This window comes from Amphiura filiformis, chromosome 6 (genome assembly GCF_039555335.1).
Source record: "Amphiura filiformis chromosome 6, Afil_fr2py, whole genome shotgun sequence".
Lineage (NCBI taxonomy): Eukaryota > Metazoa > Echinodermata > Ophiuroidea > Amphilepidida > Amphiuridae > Amphiura > Amphiura filiformis.
Genome location: NC_092633.1, coordinates 52872393 through 52886092, shown reverse-complemented (window position 1 = coordinate 52886092; position 13700 = coordinate 52872393). Strand labels below are relative to the sequence as shown.

General features: G+C 36.4%; 2 protein-coding genes across 3 annotated transcripts in view; both read right to left on the bottom strand.

Moving 5' to 3' along the window:
* The window catches only part of LOC140155599 (uncharacterized), a 136027-nt gene that overhangs the window by 19995 nt on the left and 102332 nt on the right, over positions 1 to 13700 (bottom strand). The window lies entirely within an intron of this gene.
* The window catches only part of LOC140155593 (kelch-like protein 15), a 30631-nt gene continuing 28066 nt past the window's right edge, over positions 11136 to 13700 (bottom strand). For both annotated transcript variants that reach the window (XM_072178496.1, XM_072178497.1), the window contains exon 3: positions 11136 to 12721. In XM_072178496.1, coding sequence (XP_072034597.1) covers positions 11660 to 12721 — 1062 coding nt within the window. In that variant the 3' untranslated portion in view covers positions 11136 to 11659. The remainder of the gene's footprint in view (positions 12722 to 13700) is intronic.

Here is a 13700-nt window from a genome sequence, read left to right as displayed (position 1 = left end):
GACCTCAGTGTATGACCTTAAACACCAAAATTACAAGGAAGCTCCCATAATGCAGATTAGATAAAGTGACCTGACTATGTTGGGTACAAAAACTCATCTGCAGACAGGAACCGATTTACCTTTTGGGGGGCCCTGGGCCAGGACAAAATTTGAAGGCCCCCAAAAGCACCATGAGGAAGGCATGTGCACTTGCGCGAAGTGCGCAACATTTTGCAATTTAAAAAAACTCATGTTTTTCAGCTAAAATGGAAGATGCACACTACATAGGGCAATTTTGGGGGCCCTGGGCCCGGGCCCATCTGGCCCTATGGTAAATCCAGCCCTGTCTGCAGAACTTGAAGCCAACTTATGTGCCATGGGTGTTGGATGGAGATGACTGAACTATGCCATTGGGAGAGGCTATTTTGGCACCTATCTATAGCCTCTGCCACCTGGGTTGGGTACTGTAAGGCATTGTTGTTGCTACAATAAGTGGGGCAATAACTAAAACAATTGTTATTGTTATAAAAAGTGGGGGTAGGGAGGAAAAGATCAGGGGGAACAAGAAATTTTTATGCAATTGCAAATAAAAAAAGAGCCAACATTTCATATGAGAAAATTAATCCCTTGGGTGTGCATAAAGTCAATCATCAAATTTCAAGAACATATTTTTGCACGGTTTTAGCAGTTTTGTCTTTACAATCATGATAATATTAAAGGACACAACAAAAGTTATCCCACTTTGGAATGGAGCTCGGAACCTAAGGTTTTAATTTTTTAAAGCTTTATCCATCCCCTGTTGTGTGGGAACAGGTTACATTATGGTATTGACAAAGTGCAATGGTTGATGACTGGTGGGAATTCAAAAAATGAAATGTTAGAAATATTGAATTATTTCCAAAATCATGCTTCTGTGCCCTGCTATTCAATTATATGATTAGATTCATAAGCATTACAAAGTGATAGCACAACAATTGTAAATGACTGGGGCATATCAAAGGGCTATAATTAATCTTTGTTGATGTATGACTCAGTCGTCAACAATATAGCAAACTGAAACAAATTGTGCATATCATCAACAGTTTACAGGTAGGGCGGCATAGGTAAGCTATACCAAGATGCAATCAAGCAAAATGAGCCACTTGTCACGTAAAATCAAAATTCCGTTCCAAAATAAAAATTCTGTTCCATTTTGCTGAAAATCCATTACAATTAGACTTATGGTTGCAAAGATATGGTCAATTTATAGTGTCTCTCAAAACAAAAATGCCTAAGTGTGGTCTTCGCCTGCAGAGCACCAAATGGGTGATTATTTTAATTAGGGAGCCAATATGTGACATGCGTATTTCCCACAAAGTTTCAGTCGAATTGGAGTAATTACAATTCAGTGACCTCCGGATGACCTTTGACATTGGATCATGACCTCTGGCTGTTTTTACCATAGACTAATAAACTACAGGTGATCCACCAAGTGGCCTGGCAGAGACCAGCATCATCTGTTAATGTGGGCAATTTGTTCCAAAAAGCGAGTACACAAAATTGGTAGGCCCAACTCTGTTCTTGTTATGGTGTATTTTGAAAGCGCAATCTTGATGTACATCATTATTGTATAATGTAGCTGCATAATGCATTAAACCCTTTATACAGCGCTATGATAGGCATGCAATGCCGTGTGATTTGACGTACATCTTTACACAGAGTCATGAAGACAAGAATGTGTTACTGATTTGCGAATCTGAAGATTTACAAAGTGTCACAAAATGTGGACCAGTTTAACATTATAAGCCATAATGTATAATCTTTTTTTTTATGTCAAGCATATCTAGGCATTAACAGCTGAAATCTAGGAGATAACGCTGACAAAACTTCAGCCAGGCACAAGTGACCTGGTGAAGGGGTTGCCGTAGATAGCTGGTTGGGGTATTTTTACAAGACAGCCGACAATCGGGCGTTACCCTGATCCGATCTGACTACAACAAAGTCTTTTATCATGGATCATCTGCCCGCCATTACCAGATGAACCACTGGGAGAGTGTTTCTTTTTTTTAATATGAAATTGGTTAATTTTTTCAAACCTAATTGTTTGCTATATTTGTTATGTTTACGCAGGTTCCAACTTTAAAATGGAATCAACCAAATTTGTTGTGAACTTGCAGGTCAACAGAGCAATTTTTGAGCTGGGGCAAGTGATCTTCAAGGAGCCAGGGATTGTCAGCAAAAGAGTAACAAAATAAAAATCTCACTAAGGTAACAAAAAACCCAACCTGGTCTACAGGCGGACAGACATTTCAAGTAGGATCGGCCAGTTTGGGTGTTTTATTTTTGTATTTTAGCGAAGTGGCATATAGCCCTGGGCATAGCTATAGGTGTGGTGGTGCCCGGGGACAAGGATACATAGTAGGGCCCCATTCTTGAAGCAATTATGCTCAGATACCACTGAATAATTTTGCTATATTCAAATTTTGGTCGTATAAATCTTTCAAATGACTGTTTGTGCTGAAATGCATACAAAGCGTGCAAAAGTTGTCACTTTCACCACTTGGAAGGACACAGAATATATGCTGAATTGGTCAATTCAGCCCCAAGACGGCACCCAGGGCAGTGGGCATGTACCCCCCGTTGCCCTCCCCTTGCTACATCACTGTTAGCAAATGACTCTAAAATCACCAATATCTGTAAATAAATTACTAATTCATTTATTTTTGCAATTTTTCACTCATTTTGCACACATTTTCTTCAGTCTTTTTTGTCCCAAACAGCTGATTTTACATGCAAACAACAATTTCTGTTAAACTCATATAGCGAACTAAAAGAAAACTCAAAAACAGAAAATTTGGGTTGTCAGCTGTTGTATGAAGGTGCCATCCTTACCATTGAATGACCATCGAAAATAAACATCAATAGCTATCAATGTGCATACCACCTGCAGTGAGTGAAATAGTCCGATATATTTAGGGAGTACCCATTTTCACCAAACCATGACAATGTCAAGGTAACACATTGTATCTCAAGCCTCAGTTGGCAGGTATATAAAGAAATTGAATACACATAAGCTGCCATGGACGTATAGCTGCCATTTATTCACTTGTATTATAATGACAATGACGTAAGACACAATGCAGGTTATTTGTGACATTAGCTAAAGTTTGTTCGGCTTATATAAGGCGGAAAAAATAAGTCTCATAACAACATGCATTGATATAGAATGGCATGCACAAAGTTGGGTGCAATGCTTATGCTAGTTGAGCGTTACGCCCGTTACGTAATGCGTGAATTTATACTTTATTGACATGCGCAGTAACAGAAGCCGGTGTCAGCATTTCTAGTAAAATGATGAAAACTACACACATTTGCAGCTACATTATTGTACATTTATATTAAAATGCCCATTTTCTATATTTATTTTGCCGTATCTGAAACTAAAAATTTCTGACATTATCCCAAGTGGATACGGTCATCATTGTCACATTTTTGTTAAATGCTTCGTTGATTAAAGCAAAAATGTGCAATTTCCATACAAAATAGATTTTTATTTGTTTTGTTTTATCAGGCATTGTCTTTCACAGGGTATTTTAGTACACCATTGGGCATTACAATCATGCAAAAATTAGAAATACTTTTGCTTACATGTTTATTAATTATTAACACATAATTTTACTAATATTCAACATATGTGACACAATCTGGTCCATGGGGGCACATGGGGGCCAAAGTAGGCATTTTTGAAACTTGAGTTACTGTAATTATTAAATTATACATACAATAGGCTATCATTTACTGAAAACACCAAAGGTATACCACACTTGGTTCTAAAGTTATGACGTTTTTTGATGTCTATTTTCTTATGTATTTTATTGTTTTTTACTCCATATCTTTACCTTTACCTCAGTTTCAAATTTGCCACCTTTGGCCCCCATGGACCTGACCGTGTCACATATTCAGATCACTTTGGCAAAATGTTTCATGAACTATTGCTCAAAAAGAGCTTGATAGGCCTATGCATGAATGTTATATGCTGTTGCACTCGCAAGCCATCGCAATCTTGATCTTGTCTTGAGCTCTTTTGTTGTTACACTACAAATCACACTATCCAATAACAGAAATCTAGACTATCTTTGGACTATATTTAAGTCAAATTAGCCAATACTGCCATAAGATAAACACAAAAATGGAAGCAATAATAACCTCGTGTCAATTTTCACTGTGGCTCATTGGACAGAGAAATAACAAAAGCGTGTTTGGATTACAAAGTAATACAAAATGCCATTCTTTGGCAACAAAAAAATTAGGGATAGCTTTCATTACAGAAATGGTCAAACATTTGTACTGCTACGGTAGAAAAACTGTTGCTATACTTTGTTCAACTTACAAGGGCAAACAATATTTGTGTGCATCTAGACCCATTTTACGCTTGCGTCAATTCACATGTGCCAGTCACAGAATACGCAATGCGTACTATAGTGCAGGTTCTGCACCCAATAGCATACAAGCCATTCAATCCATGTAATGAGTCTTACCACAATATAGGTTGAACAAGTATAGATGTGTGCATTTCAAACTAAGTTAACTGCAAGTTCAAAATGCAAAACAGAGTGTGAAGTTCTGACCACACAAAATAATGATTATCTGTTCTGGTATGACCGAGCATAGGCCCATATACAGTTCATGGGTAGCCCTTTTAATTGAGTGTTTTCACTAATGGGTTTGCCCAGGCTTTCGACCCTATTGTTATAAATGAATACAAATGACATGCAAAAACCAATATATCAAGTTTTCTTAATTTGAGAGATTGGCCAATATAACTGAACTGGTCAAAAGACGATAATAAGAAAATAAGGGCTGCTTTTGATCATATTTTCACAAATTTAGCATGGAATTTTGCAAGTCGGGTACCAATTTAAAGCCAGCATCATAGGTAGTGACATCTCAATTTTTTTTAATGGCCTTTATCGGTTTTTGCATGTGAGCTCTTTAAATGTTATCCACTTAGGCAGCTTTAGGCTATGAACAAAATTTCTCGCAGATATCTGAAAGAAACATTATATTCATGCACTGTGTAGCACTCTGCAAATGCCCAATCAGAAATAAAATGGGGGAAAAATTGCCTCCTGCAGGAATATTTATGTGAAATTTGATTCACCATATAGCACTATGCAATTGACTCATTTTGAATATATATACGTTTTTAAGGTGGCACACAGGATCACTCAAAGTGGGAAATTTTAGACATTGTTTTTCCATCTTTAAAAGTAATGATGATAAGTACATAAAAGTATACATTTTCAGAAAGGAAATTATGCAAGGAATCCAACTAGCACGGCAGATTTCTGCAAAAATGTGCACTTTTTGAGAAAAGTGCCATTTTTATTCGGTCCTCCATAACAACTTACCCTAAATATCAAACTTGACAAAAATGGCATATCTGTGTTCTAAAGACACAAATCTAGAAAGCATTTTCTCAAATTTGTGCATTTTTTCTTAGTTTTGAAAATATACCTTAAATTATCTCAAATTTTGGTCAAAATTGAAAAAAAAAGTCAAATCGAGATCTTTTTTGACCCATACCGTATTTAAATCAAATAAACGCCTCGGCGCTACATTTTCCCAAGGGGGGGCGTTTATTCAAGGTCAATTTTAGAACGATAATTCCTGTTAAAATCGTTAGGTAAACTTAAAACTCACGCTAAAATGACGAACTATGAACTAGAAACCCCGGGGGCACTCCAACTTTGATGCGTATGTAGGGCTGTTAAGACCCCTTTTTCAGCATCGCTGTCACCCAAAGACCCCATATTTTTTTACTTAACACATGCTCTGTCACCCAAGACCCCCTATTTTTCCATTTGATCTGTAACCCAAAGACCTTTACAAGTTCAATTTGAACAGCAACTTTCATTTATCACTAATTTTGTTACTTATTTTGAAAAAACAAAGAAATTTGAAGCCATTTAGAACTAAAAATTTGATTTTCGAGGTTTCTGTGGCACTGTTTCGGTTCTCACCCAAGGATTCCATTTAAAAAAGGTCATGTTCTCACCCAATGACCCCATATTTTTTACACTTTGCTCTCACCGAATGCCAAAAATCATGCTCTCACCCAATGACCCCATATTTTTTACATTTTGCTCTCACCGAATGCCCCTTAGTACGAAAGTGGCAGCCCTACACCTATATCCATTTCAAATTGACTTCTGGTTCACTTCTGGGTTTCCAGTGACGCTATTATCGACCATGTGGGCAACTTGGTAAGCTTACTACACAAGATAGCATAGAAATATCAGCATTTTTGAAACATCTTGGTTGAAAAAAGTGGTGGGGGCGTTTATTTGAGGGGGTGGCGACTATTTAACGAAATACGGTATTTTTAAAACAAAGAAAAAATTCAAAAATTTAAGAAAAAACTTTCTAGATGCGTGTCTTTAAAACACAAATATGCAATTTTCATCAATTTTGATATTTTGGGTAAATTGTTATGGCGGACCGAAAAAAATTGGCATGGAAAATCATTTTTGCAGAAATCTGCTTGGATTCCTTATGTTATTTCCTTTCTGAAAATGTATACTTTTATGCACTTATCATCTTTACTTTTAAAGATAGAATACAAAATAATATTTAAAATTTCCGACTTTGAGTGATCCTGCGTGCCCCCCTTAACACATCTTGTACATTCAAATCAGTGAACAAAAAATTAAGTTAACTCAACGGTTCCCAATCTGTGGGTCGTGACCCTTTTGCGACATCTTCACGCATTTAAGTGCAGGATACCATTGTAATGGTCATGTAACCCAATTTTGACCTATTTTAGCATTAAAATAGCAAAATTTCCCACGATTTGCACGAATTTGTCCCACTTAAGTCATTCTAACAGCCAATCAGTGGGACGCCTTGGAAATTGTGTCCCATTTAAACATTTTGCCTGATAAATTTCGGAAAGAAACAGCATTTGTAAAATTATGCTGTGGGTTGCGCCACATTTTCACATGAAATTTGGTCACAGGGAAAAAAGTTTGGGAAGCCCTGAGCTAACTTGTAAAGCAGGCTTTAAAAGGCACCCAAAACCTACTACACACTTTAAATTTTTAAAGTTACAAACTTTTACTAAAGCTACATAAAGTACACAAGAGTTTCTAAGTTATACCACTTAACTATAAGTTTCAAAGTTAACAAATACTTTTTTTAAGTTACAAAATTACAAATGCCAAGTTACACTAAATCTTCAAGTTACTAATATACAGCTAAAGATACAAAGTTACAAAAGAGTCCCAGAGTTACCGATAATAACCCTAAAGTTGCAAATACCCCTGAAAGTTTCAAAGGTACAAATGTCATTGAAAAGATCATTTAGTTTCTGAATACAAGTAACAAAATGATATCTGGCAGCTATTCAGTTCTGAAGCCTTTTTTCTTTTTCATTTTTAGATATCATTCTCTTGTCACTCTCAGGTTGAATGAACACAACTACCGTTCTCAGACAGATTTTTATTCACTCAATATCAGACCCACAATTATTCAAAAATTATGATATGAACTGCTAAAATTAAAATAATTTGCAAGCCACAACCATGAACTTGTGTTTCATTTATGCAAGAATAAACAACAAAACATTTAAGTTAAGTTGAATAAAATGTTCTTAGGGGCTATCATTTTCTTCGGAATGGGGGTCCCAAATTTTCGGTACCAATACAATTGCGACCTTCCTATTTAGGCAACAAAATTTTATGACCCCACCACCCACCTTACCCGCTAAACAGGCTAAAATTGTATTGAAATCATTGAATAAAATAAACACACTATCTGTGGTCATCTTGTGACTCCCTACATTTGGTCATCAAAAATGTTATGACCCCCTATTTTTCATTCCAAAAATTTATGACCCCCATATATTTGGGACCCCCTTCCGAAGAAAATGATAGCTCCCTTATCACTGAAATAAAGTTGCATTATTTGAATAAAGTTTCAATAACAACATTGCAAGTGGTAATTTTTGTGTCTGTAATTTTCGCCGATTTAGAACTTCTTCGCTTATTTTTCAATTCCCAATTTTGAGTTAAGGAATGTAATCTCACAGGGGATTTTTGTGGTAGCTGTGTTAAACACAATAAGTGTGAAGATTAATGTTCCACAAAAATTACAACAGTAGTTGCAAAATGTGTTCTCTCTTCCCACACTATGAAGCCATTGAAGCTGAACAATATTTTGTTGTATACTTACAAATGAAAAATGGGACCCAATCCAACAAAATAAGTCATTAGTCGCTAACATTTATTTTGATATACAGTCAAAAAGTGTTCCATATACTTTGTATTTGTAAGTTAAACAAAAACCCCAAATCTATTATTGGTTGAATTTTTAGCATGCTTTATTGCCTGCAAAATATATAACGATTTAAAAAGAAAACTTTTACATGTATTTCCCTCCACAAATGGTTAATTTTGCTGGATGACTTCATTATTCCAATCAAAATAATGATATCAATTGGGTGTGCCGATGATTGAATTGTATTTACTGACATGACAGTGCATTGTTTGTGCCAAATGTAGTAAACATTGTACATATTTACACTTTCTTAAACAAATTGAAAGGAATGCAAATGTGCTTCAGTCAAACATAATTAACTACCCAAACACAGAATGTTTTACAGAAAAAAAATTAAATGTCGTTAAAACTGTTGAATTAGTCTTGACTGATGTGGTATACCATATTTGAGACTAATTCAACATTTAAAAAAAAAAAACCATTTTGGAACTCCTAATTTCAATATGTTAATGAGAAAAATTGGATCATTTATTTGATATCAATTTATTAAATGATTATCATTAATAAAAATACTGTAGACTACTACCAGTATCATGCATTTATATGTCAGTAATGTAGTCACATTTACCGAACATTTACAAGGAACATTTACATGTTCTTTTTGCAAAGAGTTCCATTTTCCAAATATATTGGGTCACCTTCCTGTAAGTGTTGACAAAAATTATTTTGCAATAACATTTTGCCAACATGTTATTATAGTGTTTTTCATATAAAACATTTAAATTTGATACAAATAGTCTGCATCTTGCACCCTGCAAAATGGACAAAAACATTATATGAACAAATAAACAGGTAATTCTATATACTTGACAAATGAAGTATTATGTTTAGTTGAATCTACAAACATGGTTTTACATTATATCGACCCACAGTAACATCAAGATTCATTCTGTTGCCAACCATTCAGCTTTTCCAATTGTAACCCCCGCCCCCTCTGGAAGATGACACTGCTATCAATTCAAGTCAGTCATTAATAATAATATTAAAATCCAGCTGAAAATTCGAAGGGAACAAACCAAAAGATCGATGACGTGCTATAAACGTAACTGGTTTCGCTTTAGGGGAGGGGTAAAAATACTCGATTACGCTTTGTACAAAAACATTGGTCTGAAAAATGTGTCATTATTATTAACTAGAGAACGGCAGCATTTGTTGTTGCGTCTGCAATTTCAACTTGAAGTTGATTTAAAGTAAGAGCTATGTATAACAGCTTTAACTTTAATGCAGTTTGCACTTTTTGCACAATTCATGAGTACATGGTGCAATAAGATTCAGTTCGACTGAGAAAGTCTGATTATACTACATTTCCCCTAGTTACAGCCCGATCGATCGGAACAACTTTAAATTTGACCTGACCTTTGACCTCAGATGACCTTTGTGGTTTCATACTCCAAAGTGTTAGGAATACATTTTCCCAAGTGACAGCTCAATTGGAGCAACTTTACATTTGACCTCAGATGACCTTTACGGTTTCATACTCCCCACGTGTCAGGGATCATTTTCTGCAAGTTACAACCCGATTAGAGTAACTATAAATTTGACCTGACCTTTGACCTTGGATGACCTTTGCAGTTTTATACTCCCCAAGTGTCGGGGATCATTTTCCCCGAGTTACAGCCCAATCGGAGCAACTTTAAAATTGACCTGACCTTTGACCTCAGATGACCTTTGCGGTTTCATACTTCCCAAGTGTCGGGGATCATTTTTCCTGAGTTACAGCCCAATCGGAGCAACTTTGAATTTGACCTGACCTTTGACCCCAGATGACCTTTGCGGTTTCATACTCCCCAAGTGACCTCGGATGACCTTTGTGGTTTCATACACCCTAAGTGTCAGGGAGAATTTCCCCCAAGTTACAACCCTTCGGAGCAACTTTAAATTTGACCTGACCTTTGACCTCAGATGACCGTTGCAGTTTCATACTCCCCAAGTGATAGGGATTGTTGTACCCGAGTTACAGCCCGATCGCAGCAACTTCCAATTTGACCTGACCTTTGACCTTGGATGACCTAGCAAACACAAACATGCTCTGGATTTGCATGTACATGTGTAGGCCCAATATCATACCATGATGCACCAATTCAGTAAACACTGAAAACTTTAAATGAATTAGTAGATAGATAGATATTCATGTTGGTGCTAGGGGTATACCAATGTTTCTTTCAAATAATTAACTCTAGCCACTTTTTACTTTAGCCACTTGTTGCACTTGATTGTGCAATACTGCCAGCCCAGTATTCAATGTATTCAATGTTATCAGAGCTATTTATAGACGGTCAACTCAGTGGACAGGTCCAAACATGATTATTTCTTGGTCCTGCTTTACTTGGAAGCTCTTGGTCTGCTGCCAATAGCTGGATACACACTGACACACACAGCACACATTACACATTACAGATATGGCATTATTAGTAGTATGATGTCAAAATTTTCAAAATTTTATTATTACGTTTCTGGTAGGGAGGGAGGGGGTCAGCTGAGAAACAAAACCAGTTATGTTTACAGGACGTCATCGATCTTTTGGTTTGTTCCCTAAAACTATTAAAATCCAATTGGCTTTTACATGTGGGTAATTGTTTGGATTTCCAAAATCTTCCACACCTTTTCCACTTATTTTTGATAAAAAGGATTAGAAAGGTTAAAGATGAATTTAAATACTTTCTAAACTCTTCCTCAAGGGGGTGTGGTTTTTAATGGAGTAGAAACGTCCCAGATTGTACATGCTAATAACGGACAAACTTTGAACTGATATTTTAGCTTATGTGACATGATCTGGTCCATGGGGGCCAAAGTCTGCAAATTTGAAACTCAAATAAAGGGAGTAAAAAAAAATATGGGAGTAAAAAAACAATAAAATACATAAGAAAATACAAATTATAAAACCTCGTAACTTTAGAACAAAGTATGCTAGACCTTTGGTGTTTTCAGTATATGATAGCCTAATGTTACTACAAGGTAATAATTATAGTAACACAATTGTCAAAAATGCCTCCTTTGGCCCCCACGGAGCATATAGTGTCACATATTGTAAAATTTCCACAAAAAGTAGATTTTTATTCTTTCCCCACAAAATGTAAGTTTTCCCTGTCAGATATGCCCAATTTTTTAATTTGAGTGACACAAATAACATAAAACAAGGAAAATTGCTCTTTCCAGCTAATATCCATGCGTGTATCAGTCTGCCAATCATTAATGAAGTTGATCAGCTTGATATGTTATGAACCTCTCGTCAATGTATACATCAATAAGATGCATAACATAAAGAATGAATGTCCATTTATATACTAGTATCTTCTTTTGTCTCTCTTTCTTTCTCATTTTTCCCTTCATTAATACCATGGGGTTACAGCAACCTTGGGTACACTTAGTCATAATCATCATCATCATCATAATCATCATCATCATAATCATCATCATCATCAACAATATCATCAGCAGTATCTAATAACTTGTTCTTGTCAAACGTAAACCACACTATGTTGCTTAATATTAAGGCCTGACTAAATAGTATATCAAAAAATGGGTTCTCTACTTCAACATCACCAATCTGATCTGCGTCAAACTTGAGCTGTGTCTTGTAAACAAATCTGTTGGCAACTACAAACACCTCTTCATCGATATGGAAGGGATTATAGTCACGTCTCATTGATGTAAGTTCACACTGTATACGATCTTGACTGATGGCTTCTCCTATGGTTACTGATGTAATGTCATCTTCATTATCCTGAATTTTCAGGGTAGTGACTGAAGTTGCTCTAGGAAATCCACCTCTCTCAGTAAACAAGATTATATAACACTGTTCCTTGTGAATGAAAAGCTGTGATCTCTTCAATCTACATTCAACGGCTTCATGTACTACAATAGATTGCCAGTTATGTGTTTCAGGGTGGAAGATCATGATCACATGTTTATAGGTGTCTGATGTTTCAGGTACTTTACGTATGCCATACACAAAGAGTTTTCCTCTGAATGCAACAGCAGATACATGATGGTACATTTCTGGAAGTGATTGGACAAGTTCCCACTTCTTTGATGCCAAATTGTAGCGCTCTACCAAGCTTATTGTGCCCGATGTGTTGCGTCCCCCTATAGCATAAATGAATCCATCCAAATATACAGACGGAAAGTCACTTCTGGCTGACCTCATTGGCGCCAATGAATGCCACAAATTCTTATCTGTTTCATACCAATAGAAGAGGTTTTCAAACTCATCATTAGAATCAGGATATCCTATATATGCAGATGCATTCTTTTGACCACCTAGTACGCATAACTCACCATCAACTGTTATCAATGAATGGCCAGCGGTTCTCATAGGTACTTCAGTCATCTTCTTCATTTCTATCCACTCATCTTGTATCAATACATAGGGTGCATTCATACAATCTTCAATGGGACCACAAGCATTGAGTGTTGCAACAGGGGCCTGTACAGATGAAAGAAAGCGTTTAACATGTTCAAAACTTTCAAAATTTCATTCCTTGATAAGAATAAACACAAAATCCAGTCTTTTACAGCTTATGAGAACTTTTGACTGATGGCAATATTGTACAATTTTAGAGATCAAACAAATTATACAGTTATTGTCCGTTTTCCCTATTCAGTGACACACAGCGCTCCAACCCTTCACCCAATAGGCATAGAGGCTCACAAGTGAACTATAATAATCGATCATTGCCAGGTCAACTGGTTCACGGCGCGCTATCTGTGTTCAGAACCACGATCAAAATGATCACAACACATAGTTATTGGGTTGCAAACAGGTGTGCAAACTAACTATAAACCAGTAACTACGGAATGACATATTCACTATGATGGTGAATAGGTTTATAAGCAAAATGACTACGTCTCATATTTAACAATTTTTTTTTTTTTTTTTTGGATGAGGATCAAAAAGTCACATTTTCCCTTCAAATTTCATCAAAAAATAAATATTTTCATGTGAAAGAAGAATGTTTTTTCCCCTTCCATTTTTGCAAATAAGTCAATATTGATTTTTCCACCCCTACACATATTAAAGTTAAATCCGCATACAGTGAGAGGCGGTTTGTTGGCACGCTTGCAGCGCAACCTCGAAAATGCATTGACGTCACTACCAAACTTGTGGTGAACCAAATTATATGGAAGACAATCAAGACATGACCTTAATCTTCCATCAAGGGAATGTGAATTTCAAATGGGGTTACCTAAATGGGTAGCTCGACACCCCCTGCGTGGGAAATTAAAGTAATGTCTTCCATAGGAGTGTATGGATTTGAACCGAAATAGCCAGTGGCGGATTTAGAGGGGGGGGGGCGCACGCAGTGCGCGCCCCCTCTATTTTGTGCAGATCGGCGCCTGACTCTGTGTATTTTTGCAAAGTGGCGCCTGACTTTGTGTGGGCGCCGAGTCACAAGCGGCGGTGG